The following is a 23434-nucleotide window of genomic DNA, read 5'->3' on the forward strand; positions in this document are numbered from 1 at the left end:
CATAAATTTCTCTTGCCACTGTTCTTTTTTCGGGGTTTCCTCATTCTTCCATCCTTGTGCTATCAAGACTTTTGCTGCTGTTGTTGCATAGATAAATAAATTCTTTGTTTTCCTTGGCAGGTCTTGTCCTACAATCCCTAACAAAAATGCTTCTGGTTTTTTAACAAATGTCATTTTAAACATTTTCTTCAATTCATTATATATCATTCCGCCCCCCCCTAACTTCTCTACATTCCCACCACATATGATAAAAAGTCCCTTCTTTTTCTTTACACTTCCAACATGTATTTGACCCATGCTTTTTGGATACCACCACCACCATGTATTATTTACACCCAGCCCATCTGGGTGGCTCCTAACAGAATTAATGATAATAATAATAATAATAATAATAATAATAATAATAATGGGATAAAACATCAGACATTAAAATCTTCCCTAAACAGGGCTGCCTTTAGCTGTCTTCTAAAAGTCAGATAGTTGTTTATTTCCTTGACATCTGATGGGAGGGTGTTCCACAAGGAGGGCACCACTACCGAGAAGGCCCTCTGCCTGGTTCCCTGTAGCTTCACTTCTTGCAGTGAGGAAACTGCCAGAAGGCCCTCGGAGCTGGACCTCAGGGTCTGGGCTGAACGATGGGGGTGGAGACACTCCTTCAGGTATACTGGGCCAAAGCCATTTTGGGGTGGGGAGCATCCCCTAGCCCAAAATGAAGGGGATCTCAGAATGGGCTCGACCCCCAGGAGTTGGTACCCCTGCTGGTAGCAAACAGGGAACCAGTGCAATTCTTTCACCAGCGAGGGAATGTGGTAGAACATCTGGAAAACAGGGACACTTAGAGGGTCTGTGAATGGGTCTCACTCTGTATATGGCAGCTTCCTGTGATCCTGTGCCTTTGATCTAACTGGGTGAAGGAGCTGAGATGCTTCCACCACCTGGCCCCTTTTAGCCAGCCTCTGGGCTACCCAACCTAATTTATGACATCAGCGCCAGGTGATGTGGTCATCAGCTTGCTTGTCCCACCGGGATAATGGACCTTGCAGAGGCCACAAGAGCTGTTTGGCTGGCAAGAGCTGGAGCCCAGCTGAGAGGGGAAAGATCTGGATGAAGGAATGAAGACAGGCTGCGTGTGGGAGGACAACACCCAGGGATAGAAATGGCTCGTTCAGAAGGCAGTCGGTGAGTAGGAGATTGCCGCAGTGCCTCTGTATGTGGAGCTCTTAGGGTGATTCTCAGTGGGCAAATCCCAACACAAGGACTCATAGACTCCAACAGATGACTGGAGCCAGATGAATGCCAACAAAGTAGAGTAGCCTAGTTTATGTACAATCCCTGTATCACCTAAACAGGTGAACACGAGGCATGCTCAGAGTCCAAGGACACAGTGCAGCCAGGCCAAAATACCTCTCTTGGGCTTGCCAATCAGAAAGTTCAGTGGTTCGAATCCCCACAACAGGGTGAGCTCCCATTCCTCTGTCCCAGCTCCTGCAAACCTAGCAGTTCGAAAGCACACCACTGCAAGTAGATAAATGGGTACCACTGTGGCAGGAAGGTAAACGGCGTTTCTGTGTGCTCTGGCTTCCATCACTGTGTCCCTTTGCGCCAGAAGCGGTTTAGTCCTGCTGGCCACATGACCCAGAAAGCTGTCTGTGGACAAATGCCAGCTCCCTCAGCCTGAAATCGAGATGAGCGCCACAACTCCATAGTCGCCTTTGACTGGGCTTAACCATCCAGGGGTCCTTTACCTTTTTTGTGTGATGAATGTGGCCTGGGAGAGCTTTGAGGGCCAGCTGGAGAGGGCTGCATAATGTCTATGGAAGATCCGTTCCTCAATCCAGACCAGGATTCCGGAATGCTTAGCCTGGGGAGCTAAATTCAGCCCCCTAGGACTGAGATTTCTCACTTCTGGTTTATACATACCCTCCATCATTCCTCAGATGAAAATAGGGATGTCCTATTCAACAGCAGCAGCAGCAACAACAATTGTATTATTTATATCCCGCCCATCTGATTGGGTTTCCCCAGCCACTCTGGGTGGCTTCCAACATATATAAAAACATATTAAAATTAAACATTAAAAACTTTCCCTATACAGGGCTGCATTCATATGTCTTCTAAAGGTTGTATAGTTACTTATCTCCTTGGCTCGGGGGTCACATAACTCCAGACCCTCTAACATTTCTCCAATGAAAATAGGGATGTCCTAAGGTAACCTAGGGACGTGGGTGGTGCTGTGGTCTAAACCACTGAGCCTCTTGGGCTTGCTGATCAGAAGGTTGGCGGTTTGAATCCCCGCAACGGGGTGAGCTCCCGTTTTCAGTGTTTTGCTTCCAGTTTGAGTGTCACACGTCCTTTTTGAGTGTTACATTGAGGTCTATCTATTTTTGCCATTTATTTTGCGTTTTTGTTTTTGCGGCTCTCTTTTGTTGGTTTTTGTGACTGTGTGGAACCCAGTTCAGCTACCGATTGATTGATTGTGTGACTGCTGCTCATTGCTTATTGCTTTCATTTTATGGATCAGTGGTCTCATCAGATAGTAAAATCCATGTTAAATTGGTGTTTTAGGGGTTGTTTTTAGAAGTCTGGGACGGATTAATCCATTTTGCATTACTTTCTATGGGAAAGCACACCTTGGTTTTGGAACGCTTTGGTTTTGGAACGGACTTCTGGGACGGATTAAGTTTGTGGACCAAGGTGCCACTGTAATTCACAATCCATTCCTCCTGTTTTGTTCCCTGTCGGCTGTTGCTTTATCACATACCCTCAAAGAGCAAACGAGGTCACGCGTTCCCTTGCCTCCTTTTCTGCCCCCTCTAGGCTGAATGTGTCACCCGAGGAGAAGGCCCCTCTGTCTCCGAGGTCGAAGACCTTCCTCGGCCTGCGTTCCATCGCAAGCAAGATCCTGGGGGCCCTGGAGCAGACGCTGCTCATCTTGGCCGTGCTGGTCTACAGCATCTTCCTGGCAGAGATCATGTTCCACGTTGTCGTCTCCCTCTCCATCCCACTAGCCGTCTTGCACGACCGCATGGTCCCTGCTTCCCTGGTCTTCATGGATGCCTTGGCTCCCGCCACAGAAGTCTTCTACAACGAAGTGCTTGGGGCCCTTCTGATTTTCCTGGGTGCCTTGCTGCTGCCGCTGACCGCCGGCTGCTGCCTGCACCTCTTCCTGCTCCCCAGCTATTTCAGGCTGCTGCGGCTGGCCTGGTGAGGATGGCGGTCCTGAGAATCCAGCTCAATACAAGCAACATGAACCAGCCGCGTGGTCTGAGCTCCTGCTTGCGTGGCGAGTTCCGCGCCGCCCCCAGTGGAAATAATGACGCATGACATGATTATTAAGGTTAATGGGCTAAATAAGGCCACAACTTTATTGGTTACAGGTGATGAGCGGTATTGGCTTAGGCATTGGTCCTAACCGACTATATCCGGCTTCAGCCCGTCCGCTTGAAGTCTGGGAAGGGTTAACCACCAGTAGGGGGAGTCCTGCTGATGCACATCAACTAGGAACTCCCCCTGGGTCACTGCTATGGGGCGTGCCTTAGGCCCTCACCTCCCCAGGCTTCAGACATGGCCACGCCCCCCGGAATCCATTAACGGACTTCCCTTCAATATGCGGGGCAGGTGATGGTGTTACCTCCCCTTTTCCACCTACAGAACAATACCAATGCCTAATTGCCAATACCAAGAAAGTTGTGACGATTTGCTACCAGGTAGGCGAAAACAAGGGATGCGGGTGGTGCTGTGGGTTAAACCACAGAGCCTAGGACTTGATGATCAGAAGGTTGCAGGCTGCTAAAGCTTTTGTCCTGTTTAACCCACTTGCAAAGCACCCTCCTCTCTCTACTCCTCTTGCAGCGAACAGACTACACACTGCTAAATAAGTTTAGACGCTTTACTTACAAATTCAAAGGTCAGATTCATGCATTTATTCAAGCAGCAGCAAGGAGAACACAGGCAGAATACTCTTGGATAGGAAATACAGCAACATAGCTTCAAACACATGCTCTGGGCTTGCAGCTTGCTTAGACACATCTTCCATGGTAAGTTACATGTTGTGGAGATAGAGGGAAGAGAAGGTTTCACTTTCACCTACTTTGGAGAAGAGGGGGTTGACCTAGCTGTGTCTAGGAATCTCACTCTGTGGTCTTAACCCCTTCATGCACTAACTAGTACTCATACATAGTTATGTTTGGCTGCAATTTCCCCAAAACAGTAGGATGGACATTCAACAATGCCTGTTGCTCAACAGTGCAACAGGCTGCCTCAAAACATAGTGGACTCTCTGTTTCATTAGGGGTCTTTACAAGCAGAGGCTGGATGCGTCAGGAATTAGGGATTAGCAGATTTCCTACAACAATCACCAGGAAACCATGCTCATGTTGGGACAACTTGGTACCGTATTGGCCTTTTGGGCCTCAGAATCACATGGTTGCCTCAAGAATGCAGCCATGCTGACTTTGAATCTTCTCAGGTTGGGTGGCATCTTTCTGAAGGGCCGGCGACCCACATGAGGCTTATCACCAAAGCCTAAACCATTGAACACCCACGTCCAGTGGCTTTCAGCACCATCTCAAACGGCAGTGACACTGCGCTGCTGGACTTGCCTCCCAGTGCCCTTTCCTCACTTCCTGCCAGCCTGGAGTCAGCTGGGCCTTCCATTAAGACCACACCCATTTGTGACATCACCGGAAGGAAGCATGACAGGGTGACAGAGGTGCCATGCTCACACAGCCCTGGCAGCGGCCCAAGGCTGTTGAGGAACCATGGCAGGAGAGAGGGCTCCACTCATTTGGAAGACGGACAGAGGTCGGGCGTGAGGTCAGGCAGGCAGGCCAATGGGACAGAGGGCAAGGTGCAGATGGTGCGAGGAACAAGGTGGGTCCACTTCACTGCATCGGGCAAGTCAGTTTAGAAGCAGGAAGGATCCTTCTCACCTGTTTGCCTTTTGCTCTCTAGCATTGTTGCCACTCCCCAGTCCCTGAGTCCTGGGACTTCACAGAGTAATAATAATAATAATAATAATGATAATAATAATAATTGTAGGGATAATAATAATTGTAGGGATGATCGCTGGGTGCAGAGCACACTCCCTGCCCACAGGCAGCCTCAGCTGTGTGCATGCGTGACCTTGGGATGTGGGGCACACTCCCCCTCACAGATAAAGCCACAGCTTTCTGAACATCTTGCCCTCTGTCTAACCTTTTGCGGTCTCAGTAGTCTGTGGTGTCCTGTCTGTAACCTTTGTCTCTGAGACCTTTGTCTCAGGTGGAAACAGGTGCCAAAATAGCTTTGTACCACCCCACGATCTCGGGACTGGCAGACTTGTAAAGGCCACAGCCCAAAATGTATCTGCCTGGGTTTGCATATTGTGTCAATAAAAGGAGCCTCCACAGAGCTGGCCGGCAGCTTGCTTGCAGCTCACCTGCATTATCAACTCCTGCCTCATGTCCTTCACTTCAATAATAATAATAAATTTTATTTATACCCCGACCTCCCCAGCCAGAGCTGGGCTCAGGGCAGCTAACACCAATAAAATCACAGTAAAAACATAATAGGGGAAAAAGAGAGGGGGAAAAAACCCAATTTAAAATACAGGTTAAAATGCAATTTAAAATGCAGTCTCAATTTAAAGTAGCCGATAAATCAAGACCATAAGGGGAGGGAAACATAAGGGTCAGACTGAGTCTAAACCAAAGGCCAGGCAGAACAGCTCTGTCTTGCAGGCCCTGGGGAAAGATGTCAAGTCCTTCAGGGCCCTAGTCTCTTGTGACAGAGTGTTCCACCAAGTCGGGGCCAGTGCTGAAAAGGCCCTGGACCTAGTTGAAACCAATCTAACCACCTTGCGACTTGGGACCTCCAAAATGTTGTCATTTGTGGACCTTAAGGACCTCCACGGGGCATACCAGGAGAGGCGGTCCCGTAGGTACATGGGTCCTAGGCCACATAGGACTTTAAAGGTCAAAACCTTTAGCCATAGCATTGTAGGTACTCCCAGGAGCCATCTAGTCCAAACCCCTGCAGTGCAGGAATCCCAGCTGAAGAACTCCTGACAAATGGCCACTTTCCCCTGCGGTTTAGCGCTGAATTGGAACAAATGGCCGTTGGGTGGACAAGCCCTTTCAGAAAGTTGGCTTGACTCAAAGAATCAGGCAGGAGATGCCTTGCCCAGTGCTTGTTATTATTACCTGGTTTGGGGAATCTTCTCTATCTGGCTAAATTACTGCCTGGGAGACAGGTGTGGAGAACCTTTGGCACCTGCAGAGGTAGCTGACCCACACCTCCAGGTGTTGCTAAGCTCATCTCTAAACTACAACTTTAAACACATTGGGGATGATGGGAGTTGTAGTTCAGCAACATCTGTTTGGCCAGAGTCTCCCCACCCCTGCCTCGCAGGTTCTCGAGCAGAGATACACAATCTCTCCTTCCTCATAGGCTTTTAAGCAGAGGTTGGATGGTCATCTATCATGAATGCTTCAGTTGAGATTCCTGCATTGCAGGGGGTTGGGCTGGATTACCCCCGGGTCCCTTCCAGCTCTGCAATTCTATGATTCCATGAATAATGATCAGAAAGAAAAGGGGAGGCGATGAAGGACTGGAGATTTATGGCTTTTCAGTGGTGGTGATGAACCAAGGACTTATTGGAAGAGGTGTCGTGATCAGGGGGCGAATAAAGGCGTCATGACACCTGGGGCGGGGTGTCGCTACATAGGGTACATATGCGGCGCCGCTATGTACGACGCATGCGCTGTACGTAGTGATGCTGCACATGAGCTGTACATAGCGGTTTGCCGGCACCGGCGCTCCAGTGCCGTATGGACGGTGCTAGGATCCTCTGCTTGCAGCTGTAGCAGTAAAGGAGTGCGCTGGAGCACCGCCGCCAGCAGACCGCTATGTACAGCGCATGTGCACCGTCGTTTGTACAGTGCATGCATGCGATGCCGCACATGTGCTGTATGTAGCAGTTTGCTGCCAGCGTTGGGATCCTGTGCTTGCGGATGCAGCCTTGAACAGAGGATCCTCCATATGTGGCTGGGGTGGTGTGATGGCTGCTTGCGCCGCCGCGAGCCCCCGTGGCGTGCCTTCATGTCACCCCCCCAAACATAGCACCTGGGGCGCACTGCCCCCCGCCCCCTGTTGCGATGCCACTGGTCGTGATCTGGGGTCATAGGGGGTTGAAGACCCGCTCCTGTTTCTACAGCAGGCTTCCTAATTCCAGGGTTCTAGAGCCACCCATTCAGCAAGAAAGGGGATTTTCTTTAGCCACTGAGAGAAAGCATTCTCACCCCTTGTGCTGATGGGAGCCAATCAGAGTGAAAGGAGGTGAGTCGGCCACTGAGGATTGGCTCCTAGGGTCACGCTGGAGAAAGTGTTTGGGAAGAAGACTGAGTTGTTTTTCTGTATGCTGCAAAGCCAAGGATTGAGGAACACAAGGCACTTCCATTACAAGAAAAATGGTGCTCAAGTTCTGCTGTGTATAGGAAAATACAAGTCAATTAGGAAAAACGAGATTGGAGCACTCCAAATCGTATGTCCATGTACATGCATGGAAAATAGTGGCTCTAGCTGAAAGGTAACATGTGGATGATGGACTATATGGAATTGGCGGAAATGACTGGCAGAATCCGTGACCAGGGAGAAGAGTCGGTGGAAGAAGATTGGAAGAAATTCAAAGATTACTTACAGAAATATTGCAAAATTAATGAATGTTAGAGTGATGTTGGATTGAAATTAAGTGGCTTCTAGCTGTACATGCTTTAAAATTTATATAGATCAAGATTAAGGATTAGGATTAAAAAGGTTAAAAGAATGGAAAATTGGTTTTTAATAGGTAAAAATTTAATGTTATATTATATTAAGATTAAAGATTGGGATTAAAAAGGAGGGAAAGGAATTGCTGGACAAACAAACTGAATTGGAATACAAAAGAGGGAGGTATGAGGAGGTCCGAGAAACAAGTAAATGTAAAAGTAGTGATGAAAAGATGGAATTGTTTTTAACTGTTTTTATTCTACTTTCTTTTTGTATTCTGTATTGTGTTTTTTTCTTTTTCTTTTTAAATTCTTTTTTTATATTAATGTGATTCTTTTCATGTGAAACTTTAATAAATATCATTTAAAAAAAAAAGAAAGGTAACATGTGGAGATCTGTAGAGATGGTTGCGTCTCTAATTATTACAGTCATACCTCGGGTTACAGACGCTTCAGGTTGCGTTTTTTTCGGGTTATGGACCCGCCAAAACCTGGAAGTACCGGAACAGGTTACTTCCAGGTTTCGGGGATCGCGCTTTGCGCATGTGCAGAAGCGCCGAATCGCAACCCACGTGTGCGCCGATGCGCCACTGTGGGTTGCGAACACTGTGGTTTGTGAATGTGCATCCCATACAGCTCACATTCGCAATGCGAGCTTTCACTGTATTATTGTATAATTATGAGATATGGGTATGATCTTCGAAGCTCGTATAATTTTAGAAGGGGATGTGGCTGTGGCTATAAAGTAGAGCAGCCTTTCATTCCTGAACTTACCACTGCCCCACTGCTTATTGGTTGCAAATGTTTGGATTCTGTAACGTCATTGCACAAGTATAGAAACTGATACAAGCCACAGGATTCAGTATCCAGAGAATTCCATAATCAAGGCATGTTTAAATCCTAGGTGGAATCTACACGCATATAAAAACCATTCTGAAAATGCTTTTAAAAATAACAATAATATTGAATTTCCCATAAGGCTCACTATCACCATCTAGTGCCACATTGCATACTGCACTTAAAACACACCTGAAACGTTTTATATGCAGCTGTATAGCTGAGGGACGCGGGTGGCGCTGTGGGTAAAACCTCAGTGCCTAGGACTTGCCAATCGCATGGTCGGCGGTTCGAATCCCCGCGGCGGGGTGAGCTCCCGTCTTTCGGTCCCAGCTCCTGCCCACCTAGCAGTTCGAAAGCACCCTTAAGTGCAAGTAGATAAATAGGTACCGCTTTATAGCGGGAAGGTAAACGGTGTTTCCGTGTGCTGCGCTGGTGCTGGCTCGCCAGAGCAGCTTCGTCACGCTGGCCACGTGACCCGGAAGTGTCTCTGGACAGCGCTGGCGCCTGGCCTCTTAAGTGAGATGGGCGCAAAACCCTAGAGTCGGACACGACTGGCCCGTACGGGCAGGGGTACCTTTACCTTTACCTAGCTGAGTCCCTACCCTTCATTTTGTTTAGAATTTCAGGATGGCGTCCAATCAGTTATATCACTGCAAAATGTAGACACGGCGGGAAGCGGATGGGCAACTGTCTTTCCTCCAACCCATGTTTCGTGCTCCCATGATCCTCCAGTCCTCTCTCTCCTCCCTTGCAGGGACGGTGCCACAGCTGAGGAGTCTCCACAGCCAACTGCCCACGCCGAGTGAGCTCCCAGGCAGACCCTTTGGCAGAGCATGGCCTTCCGCATCACCTTGAGAGGCATCTTCCGCTGCTTTCGGAAGCTTCTCTCCATCTTCTTCACGCTCCTCTTCTGCGACCTCCTCCTCCGCATAAGCTTCGTCCTCCTCTTCTTCCTCCTCCTCCCCTTCTTCATCATCTACGACCATGTGATCCCTTCCATCGTCTTGTTTGCCAGGTCGACTCGGCCCATCTTGGACACCTTCTTCGGGCGGCTGCTTCCCTCGCTCTTCGCCTTCGTCCTCTCCCTGGTCCCTCCCATCCTCATCTTCTTCTTCACAAAGAGGATCCTAATACCGGTCTCCATCAAAATCTTCCAGCTCACATGGTAAACGGCCCTCCTGGCCGAACTTCTCCGAATAAAACAGTCCAAAGTTATAACCTCACGATGGATCTCCTTTCCCGTTGAGATTGCAGGGTGCTGAGGAGGCAAAGGGAGATTTGAATACGCGCAGCCTGGGGGCTGGGAGCTCAGGCAGAGCGACTGAGGGTGGCTGAGGGGGACGTGATTGGCATGATCCAGACCCCGAACCGGGCAGCACTGGGCCTGCAGGGCACCCGAGCCACGGAGTCCCTAGCAGGCGACCTCCAGCTGGAAGGCAGCTGGGAGGATGGCAGCTCGGGTGCCCTGCAAGCCCAGCACCAGGGGGCAGGAATGTGCCTGCTCCATCCTTCTTGGCTGCCAGAGGGTGGCTGGGGGAGGGGAACGCAGCAGTTCAGGGGCATTGTGAGCCAGGCCCTGCGCTGTTTTTGTGAGCAGCGCATAATAATAATAATAATAATAATAATAATAATAATAATAATAATTTATTATTTGTACCCTGCCCATCTGGCTGGATTTCCCCAGCCACTCAGGGCGACTTCCAACAAAGATTAAAAGTACATTAATGTCACACATTAAAAACTTCCCTGAACAGGGCTGCCTTCAGATGTCTTCTAAATGTCAGGTAGTTGTTTATCTCTTTGACATCTGGTGGGAGGGCGTTCCACAGGGCGGGTGCCACCACCGAGAAGGCCCTTTGCCTCATTCCCTGTAGCTTTGCTTCTCGCAATGAGGGAACCACCTGAAGGCCCTCAGAGCTGGACCTCAGTGTCCAGGCTGAACGATGGGGGTGGAGACGCTCCTTCAGGTATACTGGACTGAGGCCTTTTAGGGCTTTACAGGTCAGCACCAACACTGAATTGTGCTTGGAAACTTAACTGGGAGCCAGTGTAGGTCTTTCAAGACCAGTGTTTTGTGGTCTCGGCGGCCACCCCCAATCACCACTCTAGATGCCACATTCTGGATTAGCTGTAGTTTCTGGGTCACCTTCAAAGGTAGCCCCACGTAGAGCGTATTGCAGTAGTCCAAGCGGGGGATAACCAGAGCATGCACCACTCTGGAGAGACAGTCTGTGGGCAGGGAGGGTCTCAGCCTGCATACCAGATGGAGCTGGTAGACAGCTGCCCTGGACACAGAATTAACTCTCAGGGTCCCTTCCAACCCTTCAATGCTGTGATTTTAAAGCTCAGTCGGAGCAAACGGCAATCTGCATAAAAACTGAATTGCCGTTTGCGGAGCTTCAGCTTTTAAGAGTGGGTTTCCTCAGGAAAAACTCCAGGGCAAAATGAATAAATGGGATTAAACCAACGTTCCGACACTGAGCTTTAAGGTGTCGTCTGTGCCTGGAAAAAGCCGGGCGAGATATTAATGTGGATAAGCCCGTTGTGTTTCTCCTTCTGGCCCAGGAGTCAAGCAAGGTGCTTTCTGTGGGTGCTATTTGGCAGAGTGGCTTCCAGGGGGCAGGATGGAGCCACTTTGCAGAGCTGAGCTAAGTAGGCTCTCCCTGGGGCAAGGCAGGCAGTGGAAGACACATCAACAAGAATTTGGCAGAAGAGGAGGAGGAGGAGAAGGAGGTACGCAGCCGGCTAATGTGTCCCCTGCCAGACTCTGTGTCTGATCCGGTTACCGCTCTCTAATTGGGACCCTCCAGACTCCAGTGGTGTTTTGGATGACTTCAGAAATGGCAGGAGGGATGTCCCTGGGGAGGCCGTGCTGTGTTCCCAGGTGACCAATTTAAGCCTCCCCAAGGAGGATCGGGGAACAAGAAAACAAGCCATGGAACATTTGGCAAAAGGGCTGGGGCAGAGGAGGCGAGGAGCCACAGCAAAAGTATTAGAGCGAGAGATTGTGCATGGACCTGCGCGGGGTTTGAAAAGGAAGTTGTGGGGCCTCGAGCTGTGGGGAGAGCCTGGGCAACACGCACACATGCACACGCAACACTCTTTGTGCCTCATGACATAGGGCTATGCTTTGCCTGCAAGGTCACAGGCAGCAGCGCTTCTGAATGCCATTTGCTGGAGAAGAGAGAGCGCTCTTGTGTTCGAATCCTGCTTGCTACAGGCATGTACACAAAACAAAAGAATTGCCGTGAAAATCCCTGAAACGAGAAGTAATCGACTATAGAATTGAATTAAATAACAAAAATCTAAAAAATTAAGGAAAAGTTAACCTAGAATTAAAGACTTAACGAGATGCCGGCTACAAAACTCATTTCACTGAATGAATCAGTTTCCTCAGAAGGAAATAAAGAAATTATAAACCTTAAATGATTTAAAGTGATATCAAACAAACTCAAGAGCAGGGCTGAAATGCTTCCTTGAGTTTACAAAAAAGGTATCAAAACCTCAATGACAAGTTTTACAAGTTTTACAAGTCAATTACTTCTCGTTTCAGGGATTTTCTCGGTAATTCTTTTGTTTTGTGCAATTTCTTGGTTCCGTGACTGTCTTTTTTTCACTGCTACAGGCATGTGGCTGGCCACTGGGAGATCTGGCCACTGGTCCAGGTGGGCCACTGGCCTCATCCACCAGACTCCTCTAATGTTCTAACCAGGGGCATTTTTCTAGAAAAAGAGTTGCTGGACCTCACCACGAAGGCCTCTCTTGTTCTCTTATAATAATGGCAATGGCGCCCATCTAGTCCAGCGCCCTCTTCTCAGATGCCTGTGGGAATCCTGTAAGCAGAATTCGATCATGAGAGCATCTCTCCCCTCCTGTGGCCCCCACAGCAAAGGGTATTCAGAAGTGCTGCTGCCACAGTCAGAGGCAGAGCCAAGCCGTCCTGACTGATAGCCATTGATAGCTCTTTCTCTTCCTCCATGCATTTGCCCAATCTTCTTTTAAAGTCTTCTGGGTTGGTGGCCATTACTGCCTCCATAATTTAACTACGCGCTGCATAGTTTATGTGTCTCGAATCTTCCAACTTTCAGTTTTATTGGCTGCCCATAAGTTCTAGGTGGCGCTGTGGTCTAAACCACTGAGCCTTTCGGGCTTGCCAATCAGAAAGTCGGTGGTTCGAATCCCCGTGATGGGGTGAGCTCCTGTTGCTCTGTCCCTGCACCTGCCAACCTAGCAGTTCAAAAGCATACCAGTGGAAGTAGATAAATAGGTACCACTCCAGCGGGAAGGTAAACGGCATTTCCATGCGCTCTGGCACTCATCACGGTGTCCCATTGCACCAGAAGCGGTTTAGCCATGCTGGCCACATGACCTGGAAAGCTGTCTTTGGACAAAGCCTGAAAGCGAGATGAGTGCCACACCCCATGGTCACCTTTCACTGGACTTTCACCTTTCACTTAACCATCCAGGGGTCCTTTACCTTTTTTTAACCTTTCCCCCTCTAGATGACTTTAAAAGATGGTTAGACAAATTCATGGAGGAGAGAAGAAGACGAAGAGTTTGGATTTGATATCCCGCCTTTCACTCCCCTTGAGGAGTCTCAACGCGGCTAACATTCTCCTTTCCCTTCCTCCCCCACAACAAACACTCTGTGAGGTGAGTGGGGCTGAGAGGCTTCAGAGAAGAGTGACTGGCCCAAGGTCACCCAGCAGCTGCATGTGGAGGAGCGGGGAATCGAACCCGGTTCACCAGATTACAAGTCTACCGCTCTTAACCACTACACCACATTGGCTCTCGATGGCTACTAGCCACAATGGCTCTATTCTGCACCCAGAGGCAGCAAGGCTTCTGAATACCCGTTGTTGGAAACCACAGGAGAGATGCTCTTGTGTTCGAATCCTGCTCATGGGTTTCCCACAAGCGTCTGGTTGTCTATTGTGAGAAGAGAAGACTGGACTAGATGGGTCATGGGCCTGATTTGGCTGGCTCTTCTTATCTCCTTAACCAGGGGGTCGGCAAATCTTTTTAGCCGCAGGCTGGTCCACTGTCCCTCAGACCTTGTGGCGGGCCGGAGAAGCAGCACTGGGGGGGCGGGAGCTGGAAGAAGAGGCGAGGGGGGCAAGTAGTCCTCCTCCCCAACCCCCAGCTCCAGCCCCAGCCGCTGGACTTGCCTTCTAGGGACTGCCACCACCGCTGCCGCCACTGCTTCTTGTGGGTAGGCAGAGTGAGGTCGTCCGCTCCGCTCTCTGGACCACTGGAGCACTAGGGCAGCAATGGCGGAGGGAAGATGAGCGGCACGAAAGGGCTGGCTCCGGAGAGGGGCTGCTTAAAATGGCGCTCAGCCAGCTCAGCCCAGCCCCCTTCATTCTCTAGGCAGGGCAGGGAGAAGCCAGGAGGAGGGAGGGAGGAGGCGCTGCCAGGAGGTGGGAGGGGGGAAATGAATCCTCACGCTGATCCACGGACAGTCTGCAGGCCGGATCCTGAAGGCCATTGGGTCTGATTTGGCCCGCAGCCCTCAGTTTGCCGACCCCTGTCCTTAACAATATCCCCTCGCTTTCTTTTACTGTTCATAAATAATAATAATAAAGTAAAATTTTATTTATATCCTGCCCTCCCCAGCCGAAGCCGGGCTCAGAGCATCTAACAACAATAAAAGTAACATGGCATTCTAAAATCAAGTCGTTCTAAAATCAATTCAAAATCAAATTAATGGCAACCATTGGGCTAGAGTTCTGTGAGGATTACTGAAGGAGGGGGTCAGGCTGTGCCTTGGCCAAAGGCCTGGTGGAACAGCTCTGTCTTGCAAGCCCTGCGGAAAGATGTCAAGTCCCGCAGGGCCCTGGTCTCTTGTGACAGAGCGTTCCACCAGATCGGGGCCACAGCCAAAAAAGCCCTGGCTCTGGTTGAGGCCAGCCTAACCTCCCTGTGGCCCGGGACCTCCAAGATGTTTTTGTTTGAAGACCGTAAGGTCCTTCGTGGGACATACCAGGAGAGGCGGCCCTGTAGGTACGAGGGTCCTAGGCAGTGAAAGGCTTTAAAGGTTAAAACCAGCACCTTAAACCTGATCCTGTACTCCACCGGGAGCCAGTGCAGCTGGTATAGCATCTCTTTGCATGTAGGCTGCCCAAGAAAGCATATTCTGCAGGTTCCACCACGCCAGCCTTTCCTCCTATGACTCTGCCCTGTCCTGTTGACGAGTCAAAAGCTTAAGGCCTAGGACCCTTGTACCTACGGGACTGCCTCTCCCAGTATGCCCCACGGAGGACCTTAAGGTCCATAAATAGCAACACCCTAGAGGTCCTGGGCCCTAAGGAAGTCAGATTAGCCTCAACCAGGGCCAGGGCCTTTTCAACACTGGCCCCGGCCTGGTGGAATGCTCTGTCTCATCAGATCAGGGCCCTGCAGGATCTGATTTCTTTCCGCCTGGCCTTTGGCTTGGAGTCAATTTGATTCCCTCCCCCTCTTTTTTCCTTTCTCCTCCTGTGATGTTTCAATGTTTTAATGTTGTATTTTAATCTTGTTTTTAAGTTGTATTCATTCAACTTGTTTTTATTATTGCTTGTTAGCTGCCCTGAGCCCGGCCTTGGCTGGCGAGGGCGGGGTATAAATAAAATTTATTATTATTAGTATTATTAAAAAGAAGCAAGCAAGCCCCCTTGGAAATCGTATTTGCCTGGCTGGCTGGCTGGCTGGCATGGGCTGGCATCTGGATTCGCACCAGCTTCCTGATATTTGGGAACGGGAGCCATGCACAGAAGAGGAGAGGCCCACTGCCTGCTGCTTCTGCGTTCCCAGGACCAGGAGCATGTGTGGCGTGAAATGACTAATTAGAAGCATTGTGCGAAGGCACCCCAGGGTCAGGGACGTGCAGGCACAATCAATCGGCCAGCTGGAAGGTTCTCTCGGAATGGGAGGGCTAACTGTCCACTGGGGAGCCCCTTGCGAGCACATTCCACCAGCAGGAAAGGGAAAGGGGGAGAGTGGGGTGGCTGGAGCCCTGCCAGTGGGTCGAGGAAGTGGAGAGAAGAATATTCATATGCGGGGGGCATGGAATTGCAGCAGCAGAAAGGGGAGCGCATTGCACGCCACATGCCATCCCCATGCACCCAGTGGCGCAGTCTTTGGGCTGAGCAGGTTGTCTAAAGCCTTGGCTGGCTCACAGCTCCCCGAGGGGGAATTCCTGGCAGTGGGAAGCAGGTGCGCTGTCTTGGCTGGGAAAAACAAAAACAGAAGGAAAATGCCAGATTTTGGCCTCTGATGTCTCTCTGCAAACAGAGCAGGGCGGGGGAAACCTGGCTTAGGTTACATGCGGGAAATGTTGGCTGTTGCATCCCCCTCACCCCCTGATTATGCAAAACGGTGCCTTCTCGACTTCTCTGAACACCCGGGGGAGAGCTCTGGGCAGCTGGGCTTGACATAGCAACAAAAATGGATTTGACAAAGGAGAGATGTGGAAGGCGATGGCTTGGATCAGGTTCCCCGGGAAGGCAGGTGCGATGTTTTCAGAGCAGGTGGAGGTGGTTCCGGGAGTGAGCTCTCTCATCTAAAATCACACAGTTGTGATTGGTCTGGGGTTGGTCTGGATGTCCTCGGGGGTGCCCCTCCCAGCCCTGTGATTCTGTAGAAGCAAGATTGGGGTCTGCAGAACAGAAGGGCTGTTCCTTTTGGATTGCAATATTCTGTGAACCACCCTGAGACCTCCTGGTATAGGGTGGTAAAGATAGATAGATAGATAGATAGATAGATAGATAGATAGATAGATAGATATAGATAGATGATAGATAGATTAGATAGATGATAGATGATAGATGATAGATAGATTAGATAGATGATAGATAGATAGATAGATAGATAGATAGATAGATAGATAGATAGCCCTGGACAAACCTGTTAGGTTTCCTTTTTGTAATGTAAACCTGGGCAGTATCTTGCCATGGGAACAAAACAGCCGGAGACATGAAATCAAAGAACTGAGGAGTTGGAAGGGACCCTGAAGGTCATCTATTCCAACCCCCTACAATGCAGGAATCTCAATTGGATCATACATGGCAGATGGCCATCCAACCTCTGCTCAAAGTCCTTCTGTAAAATAGAGTTCACCACTTCTTGTGGGAGCCTGTCGAACAGCCCTTCCTGACAGAAATTTATTCCTGGTGTTGAGTCGGCACCTTGTTCCTTGTAACTTGAACCCTTTGGTTTCAGTCCTACCCTCCGGAGCAGCAGAAAGCAAACTTGCTCCATCCTCCATGTGGCAGCCCTTCAGATATCTGAAGATGGGTATCATGTCTCTCTTTCCCCAACCTTGGGCTGGAGGCGATGCCACTCATCAAAGTGTGTGTGTGTGTGTAAGAGAACAATACACTGGCAGTGTTGTGACCGAGTCTGAAAGAGGCCAAGAGGCCAAATTTGCTCTCTTTCACACATCTAAGACCTTGGGGTTTTCTGTGGAACAGGATATGTTAGAGTGTTGACACAACCATCTTACGCTCTGCTTGCATATTATAAGTAAATAAATAAAACCAAACTCACAGAAATGGGTCTCCAGTAACCCCATTCATAGAAAACCATGCCAGGCTATGTGTTATGTGCCTAAAACCTCTCACTGCTGAGAGGCCAAGATGCATGCAACAATATTTCAGGTTTTGGAGCATCCAGGTGCTCAGTTCTTTCCCCTGCATGTTGTGGTTCGTTTAAAGGGTCCTGAACAAGAGGCCTGTAAAGCGAGATAAGTGCCACAACCCCAGAGTCGTTCGCGAATGGACTTAACTGTCAGGGGTCCCTTTACCTTTAACCAGAGGTGTACCTTGGGTCCTTGCGCCCTTGGCAAGGAGCCCACCCCAGGAAAAAAACCCACTTTACTGCAGTACTTGCATTAGAAATTACTACAGTTTACTCAAAGCAAGTACTTGAAGTGGGAATGAAGGCAAAGTGAGAAAGAAGGGCAAAAAAAAAATCGCACACCTTTGTGCCACAGTGTGAGAAGTATGCAGAGCTTCTGCCATGTTTGATTTTGCTGTGACATCAGCAGTGCATCACCACACACATATTTGTCATCCAATCAATAGCCTGATGGGTGATTTTTTGCACCCTCCCTGGGCCTGCACACCTGGTGGGGTCTGGTTTCTCCTACCCCTAGGTAAACCTCTGTCCTTAACTTGAACACATGCTGCCATGTCTGTTTTGGGAAAGCATGCAGTAAAACCCCAGTAACAGTCCTGTGCAATTAAAAAATTGCTACCCAGAGAGCAGCACTCGACAACAACATCTTTGTGTATATTATTGTGGGGTTGGACTGGATGTTCTCTAGGGATCCCTCCCAACCTTGTGGTTTTATCCTTGTGAAACTGGGGTCTGCCAAAGAGGAGAGTTGCTAAAACAGTCAAACCACTTTCTTCTTGTTAAGCAAACAGCCCTGGCCAAGTCTGTTAAGTATCCCCTTTCATAATGTAAACTCAGGCAAATACCTTGCCGTGGGAACAACATCACTTGATTTTTTACCAGATTCCCAGAGTGGTTACTGCCTCTTTTCAAATGCTCAGTTGAAATAGTGACATGGTGAGGGAGATGTTCAAGCATGTTATCTTCTTGGGTTGGTCACTGTTGAAGTAAATGATAAAAAATGGACCCTCTCAAACTCTCTTTCAGTTGGCAACCTTGTCTTATTCGAAAGTGAAGAGGAGAAATATATACCACCAAGCTAAGCCATTTTGCCAGCAAAATTTTGTGTGCAAATAACTTGATTTAAAATAATCAGGAAAGATAGGCGATGCTTTTGCTCTTATTTTTCTGGCACTTATTAGTATTGTACATGAAGAAAATAGTGGAAAGAGCTGGCAAGCAAATAAAATTATAGCAACCAGAAAAAAGTAGGGCACATGCCTTACTTTGTGAAAGAGGGTGGAATGTCATTGCAGGTACCCCTAGAAATCTGATGGGGGAGCGATTTCTGTCAATGCTGCAAACCTCCACCTGGTGCACAGCCTATATATGTGTGTGTGCATGCAAATAAGCAGTAAGCTCAGTGGCAGAACACCGGGAGGTTTTTAATGCTTGATGCTTTATTATGTTTTATATGTGTTGGAAGCTTCCCAGAGTGGCCGGGGCGACCCAGACAGACGGTTGTGGGGTATAAATAATAAAATTATTATTTTTATCGTCTGCTTTGCAAGCAAAAAGTTCCTAGGTTCAATCCCTGCCACTTCCAGGTAAGGTTGAGAGAGAACCCTGGCTGAAATCCTGGAAAGTCACTGCCAGCCAGTGTAAGCAGCACTGAGCTGTATGGACAGCTTCCTATGTTCCTAACCATCTATCACAAGATCCCCCAGGGTCAGGGACGTCATTCCACAGAAGCCAATCCAGGGTCTGCCTTGGAAACCCCACCCCCAAACCTCTCAGTGCGCGGAGACTTGAGCGTGCACCAAAATATATTTTGCTGCTATGCAGTAAAATATAATAGTGGCTTGCGCACTGCAGACATCTCAAAACAGCACCAACATATATCTCCAAACAAGTTCAATACCTAGCTACGCAAATACAGTTGTCAAAATACACAAAGTGCAACAGGCTGAATGATAATAACTGCAAAAAAATTTTTACTGGTTATTTCCTATCGTAAAGGTCTAGTCCAGGGGTCAGCAAACTTTTTCAGCAGGGGGCCGGTCCACTGTCCCTCAGACCTTGTGGGGGGCCGGCCTATATTTTTTTTTTGGGGGGGGGGGGAATGAACGAATTCCTATGCCCCACAAATATCCCAGTGTTTGGGTTTTTTCCCTCTAATTCATTCCAATTCATTTCCTAATACCCTTTTACCCTTTTACAAGTCCCTGTCATATATAACCTCTCAATCTTCCCTTCTCCTGGTGACCCCAGATGTTTTGGTCTGCAACTCAGGCTGATGGGTGATTTAGTCCAAAATGTCTAGGGGGCACCAGGTTGTAGAAAGTTGCCCTGTGCCATTCCACGTTTCTCCTCAAGACTACATCCATTCCTTTGCTAATTTCTTTCTTTCATTTATATCCCACTTTCTCCTCCAAGCAGCTAGAGGTGATGTACAACAAGTCTTTCCCTCATCATTTAATACCCTGCAAGGGACGCGGGTGGCACTGTGGGTTAAACCACAGAGCCTAGGGCTTGCCGATCAGAAGGCTGGCGGTTTGAATCCCTGCGGCAGGGTGAGCTCCCATTGCTCTGTCCCTGCTCCTGCCAACCTAGCAGTTCGAAAGCACATCAAAGTGCAAGTAGATAAATAGGCACCGCTCCGGCGGGAAGGTAAACGGCGTTTCCGTGCGCTGCTCTGGTTCATCAGAAGCGGCTTAGTCCTGCTAGCCACGTGACCCAGAAGCTGTACGCCGGCTCCCTCGGCCACTAAAGCGAGATGAGCACTGCAACCCCAGAGTCGGTCATGACTGGACCTAATGGTCAGGGGTCCATTTACCTTTAAGGTAGCTTAGGCTGAGAGGAAGTGAGCTTTATGGCTGAGTGAGAATTCGAACCCCGGTCGCCTGGGTCCTAATCCAGCACTTCCCTGAGCCTGCCAAATTCCTCCCTTTTTCTTTTTCCTTTTTTCCGGATTGTGTGAAGCAGGTTTGCCAGGGAGACAATGATGCAGCTTGACAGTCTCTGCTAATTGGAGTAAATTAATTTATCTCAGGCGCAGGCTCCGTCTGCGCATGCCAGCTCGTTCCCCTGAATAAGTGATGAGCATGTAAGCCCCGAATTAGCTCTGACTTTTTAATCATTTAAAAGTTGCAATCTCTTAATTAGCAAGGGGGGCAGGGGGCAGGAGGGGCACTGGCGAGGGGGTTTGATGGAGGAGGAGGAGGAGGAGAACTGGGGGGTGGGGGTGGAGAGAAATGCCAACTTGCATCTCCGCACCGGGGACAAGGTGGGACAGGGAGGAGGAATAAAAAGACTGGGGCTGGGAGGGGGATGAGTTGCAATCTCCAAGTTGTCAACTGTCTCCAGCTTTGATTTATTAATCTTTTACAGCAGATGTTGGAAAGATAATGTTATAGGGTTTGATGGCTTGTGCTGGTGGGGCGGGTAGCAGGAGCCAAGCCAGGAGGGCTGGAGAGAGAAAGGAGAGTTCACACAACCACCTTCCTGAAATGAATTCACACTTCCGTGGGCAACTTGTATCTGATCTGCACCACTTCAGAAATTTTATTGGGGTGTGGGGGTCGATTTCAAAGAATAGTGTGCTTTAATGCCACAGCAAAAACAGCTAATGCTATTCTAGGCTGCATCAACAGAAATCTTGTGTCCCAATAAAGGGGATCAATAGTGCTATTTTTCTAGAAAAAGAGGTGCAGGAACTCACCTTTGAGCGCCTCCCTTGTTCTCTTATGTTGTTGTTGTTTAGTCGTTTAGTTGTTTCCGACTCTTCGTGACCCCCTGGACCAGAGCACACCAGGCACTCCTGTCTTCCATTGCCTCCTGCAGTTTGGTCAAACTCATGCTGGTAGCTTCGAGAACACTGTCCCACCATCTCGTCCTCTGTCGTCCCCTTCTCCTTGTGCCCTCCATCTTTCCCAACATCAGGGTCTTTTCCAGGGAGTCTTCTCTTCTCATGAGGTGGCCAAAGTACTGGAGCCTCAGCTTCAGGATCTGTCCTTCCAGTGAGCACTCAGGGCTGATTTCCTTCAGAATGGAGAGCTTTGATCTTCTTGCAGTCCATGGGACTCTCAAGAGTCTCCTCCAGCACCATAATTCAAAAGCATCAATTCTTCAGCGATCAGCCTTCTTTATGGTCCAGCTCTCACTTCCATGCATCACTACTGGGAAAACCATAGCTTTAATTATATGGACCTCTTCAAAGAATAGAGTGCTTTAATGCCACAGCAAAAACAGCTAATGCTATTCTAGGCTGCATCAACAGAAATATTGTGTCCTGATAAAGGGGAATTAATAGTGCTATTTTTTCTACAAAAAGAGGTGCCGGAACTCACCTTTGAGCACCTCCCTTGTTCTCCTATAATGGCTGCAATTCCCACCTGAGTGGTGCCAGAACTGAGTTTTGGTGAGTTCCAGCTGGGGGGGGGGGGAAAGCTCTGCCCCCACTCTATTCTGCCTTGGTCAGATCACATCTGGAATGCTGTGTTCACATCTGGGCGCCACAATTTAAGAAGGATATTGGCAAGAAAGGAGAATTCAACTAAACATTAGGAAGAACTTTATGATGGTAAGAGGAATGGAGAATCTTGGAAGTTGGTGGAATCTCCTCCATTGGAGGTTTTGATGCAGTTTGATAGTCATCTGTCAGGAATTCTTTAGCTGAGATTCCTCAGAGCTGCCTTCCAACTCTACAATTCCATGATTCTATAATTCTTCAACAGCGGGGAGGGAAACCCTGCCTACATAAAGTCTATTTATTTATTAGATTTATCTACCGCCCTTCGTCCGAAGATGAGGTGGGATGAAGAAGGAACTATTCATTCAGATCCCACTTTCCCCATCTTGACCTGAGCATCATCTGGTCCAACGCCCTGCAATGCAAGAATATGTAGCTGTCTCATACGGGGATTGAACCTGCTCTGCTGGTGGGATAATAAGACCCTTCCACTTGGAACGGCAGAATGGGACGACGGTACCCACCTGAGGGCATGCGGTATACAGCTGGTGGCCATGGCTGCCACTTTGGGAAGTGGACCCCACAGTTTAACTTCATGCTGGGTGGAGAAGTCCCTTTCTTTAACCTGCCCCGAATCCAGGGTTCAGTGGGTCGTCCAAAGTTCAGGGTCTCAAGCAGACATCTTTCACATCACACGCTGCCAACCAAAGGATCAAACAAGCACATGCTCTATAGAATCATAGAGTTGTAGAGGTGGAAGGGATCTCCAAGCATCATCTAGTCCATCCCCCGTGATGCAGGAATCCCAGCTAAAGAACCCCTGGCGTCTAACTGTAGGAGGTGAGGACAGGTGACCCCACCTAGGCCCGAAGTCACCCCCCCCAACCAGGCCTCAAAACTGTCCAAAATTCATTTCTTGTCTTCTAAAAATCCACAGCTAAAGCTTTCATCTGCTTTTCTCACAAGATGATGTGCATAGGCAAAAATGTTCCTTTTATCAGCACAAGAAGGCTTCAAAAAGCTAATGAATAGACTCTGTCAGAGCAGGCCCAGAGAAACGAATCTTATCTCATTCAGTTGCAACATCTTTGGACATGCTGAACTGCTCTCCTTCCCCTTTCCTGGGAAGGGTGCCAAGAGTCCAAGAGTCCAAGACAGGAGCTTTCTGTACATGCTCAGGAAACACAACATGGGGCAGGACTCCTGAGGGAGGAGAAAGGGGAGGGAACTGGAAGGGGAATATATGTTCTGTGCAAATGACTGTGAACCCGTGCTTGATTGTGAACTATCACACTTGCTCCTTCTACCAGTTCATGGATGGTAGAAATAAAGCTTTTTCTCCGAAACTATTCCTTGAGTGTCTGTTGACTCCCATTTTCCCTTTCCCGGGCGCAATATTTTTCCCACCCGAGGGCAAAGCCTCATAAGGCTACATAACCTCTGCTTAAAGACCTCAAATGAGGGACAGCCCATCACCTTCTTTTTTAAAAAATGCATTTTTATTGGGTTTTCTTTAACATAAATCAAACAAATACAGTAAAGTTCCATAATCTTATACCCACTTGTTTTTTCATCGCTCTGCCGAGCGTGGACTTGCCTCCCTCCCTTCAACACGTTTTCATTTTCCACTTTTCTTTCCGCAGTTTCTTAATAACAGCCTATCCACATCATAAGATTTATTTTAATCCTGCTACGGTCTTTAGACTTCTACAGTTATTACTTATATACTCCACAAATTTACTCCACTCTCTTCTGAACTTTGTTTCCTCTTGGTTATGAGAAG

At 48.7% G+C, this 23434-nt stretch overlaps 1 protein-coding gene and 2 long non-coding RNA genes across 3 annotated transcripts; 2 read left to right on the forward strand and 1 right to left on the reverse strand.

Annotated features, from left to right (window-relative positions):
• The first annotated feature begins 1026 nt into the window (after positions 1 to 1026).
• On the forward strand, positions 1027 to 3254 carry LOC308485413 (uncharacterized protein). The gene is made up of 2 exons (XM_081021292.1): positions 1027 to 1179; positions 2818 to 3254. The coding sequence occupies exons 1-2, from the start codon at positions 1157 to 1159 to the stop codon at positions 3206 to 3208; spliced, it is 414 nt and encodes a 137-aa protein (XP_080877418.1). The 5' UTR covers positions 1027 to 1156; the 3' UTR covers positions 3209 to 3254.
• Positions 3255 to 3900: 646 nt separating this feature from the next.
• Positions 3901 to 4600, reverse strand: LOC308485485. Its single transcript, XR_013990558.1, has 2 exons — positions 4519 to 4600; positions 3901 to 4089 (listed from the first exon to the last, which is right to left on the reverse strand). It is a non-coding gene; the product is annotated as an uncharacterized lncRNA (long non-coding RNA).
• A 111-nt stretch (positions 4601 to 4711) lies between these two features.
• LOC308485437 lies at positions 4712 to 9808 on the forward strand. Its single transcript, XR_013990490.1, has 2 exons — positions 4712 to 4872; positions 9340 to 9808. It is a non-coding gene; the product is annotated as an uncharacterized lncRNA (long non-coding RNA).
• The last annotated feature ends 13626 nt before the right edge of the window (positions 9809 to 23434 follow it).

Source organism: Podarcis pityusensis (assembly GCF_964106645.2).
Source record: "Podarcis pityusensis genome assembly, chromosome: 9".
NCBI lineage: Eukaryota > Metazoa > Chordata > Lepidosauria > Squamata > Lacertidae > Podarcis > Podarcis pityusensis.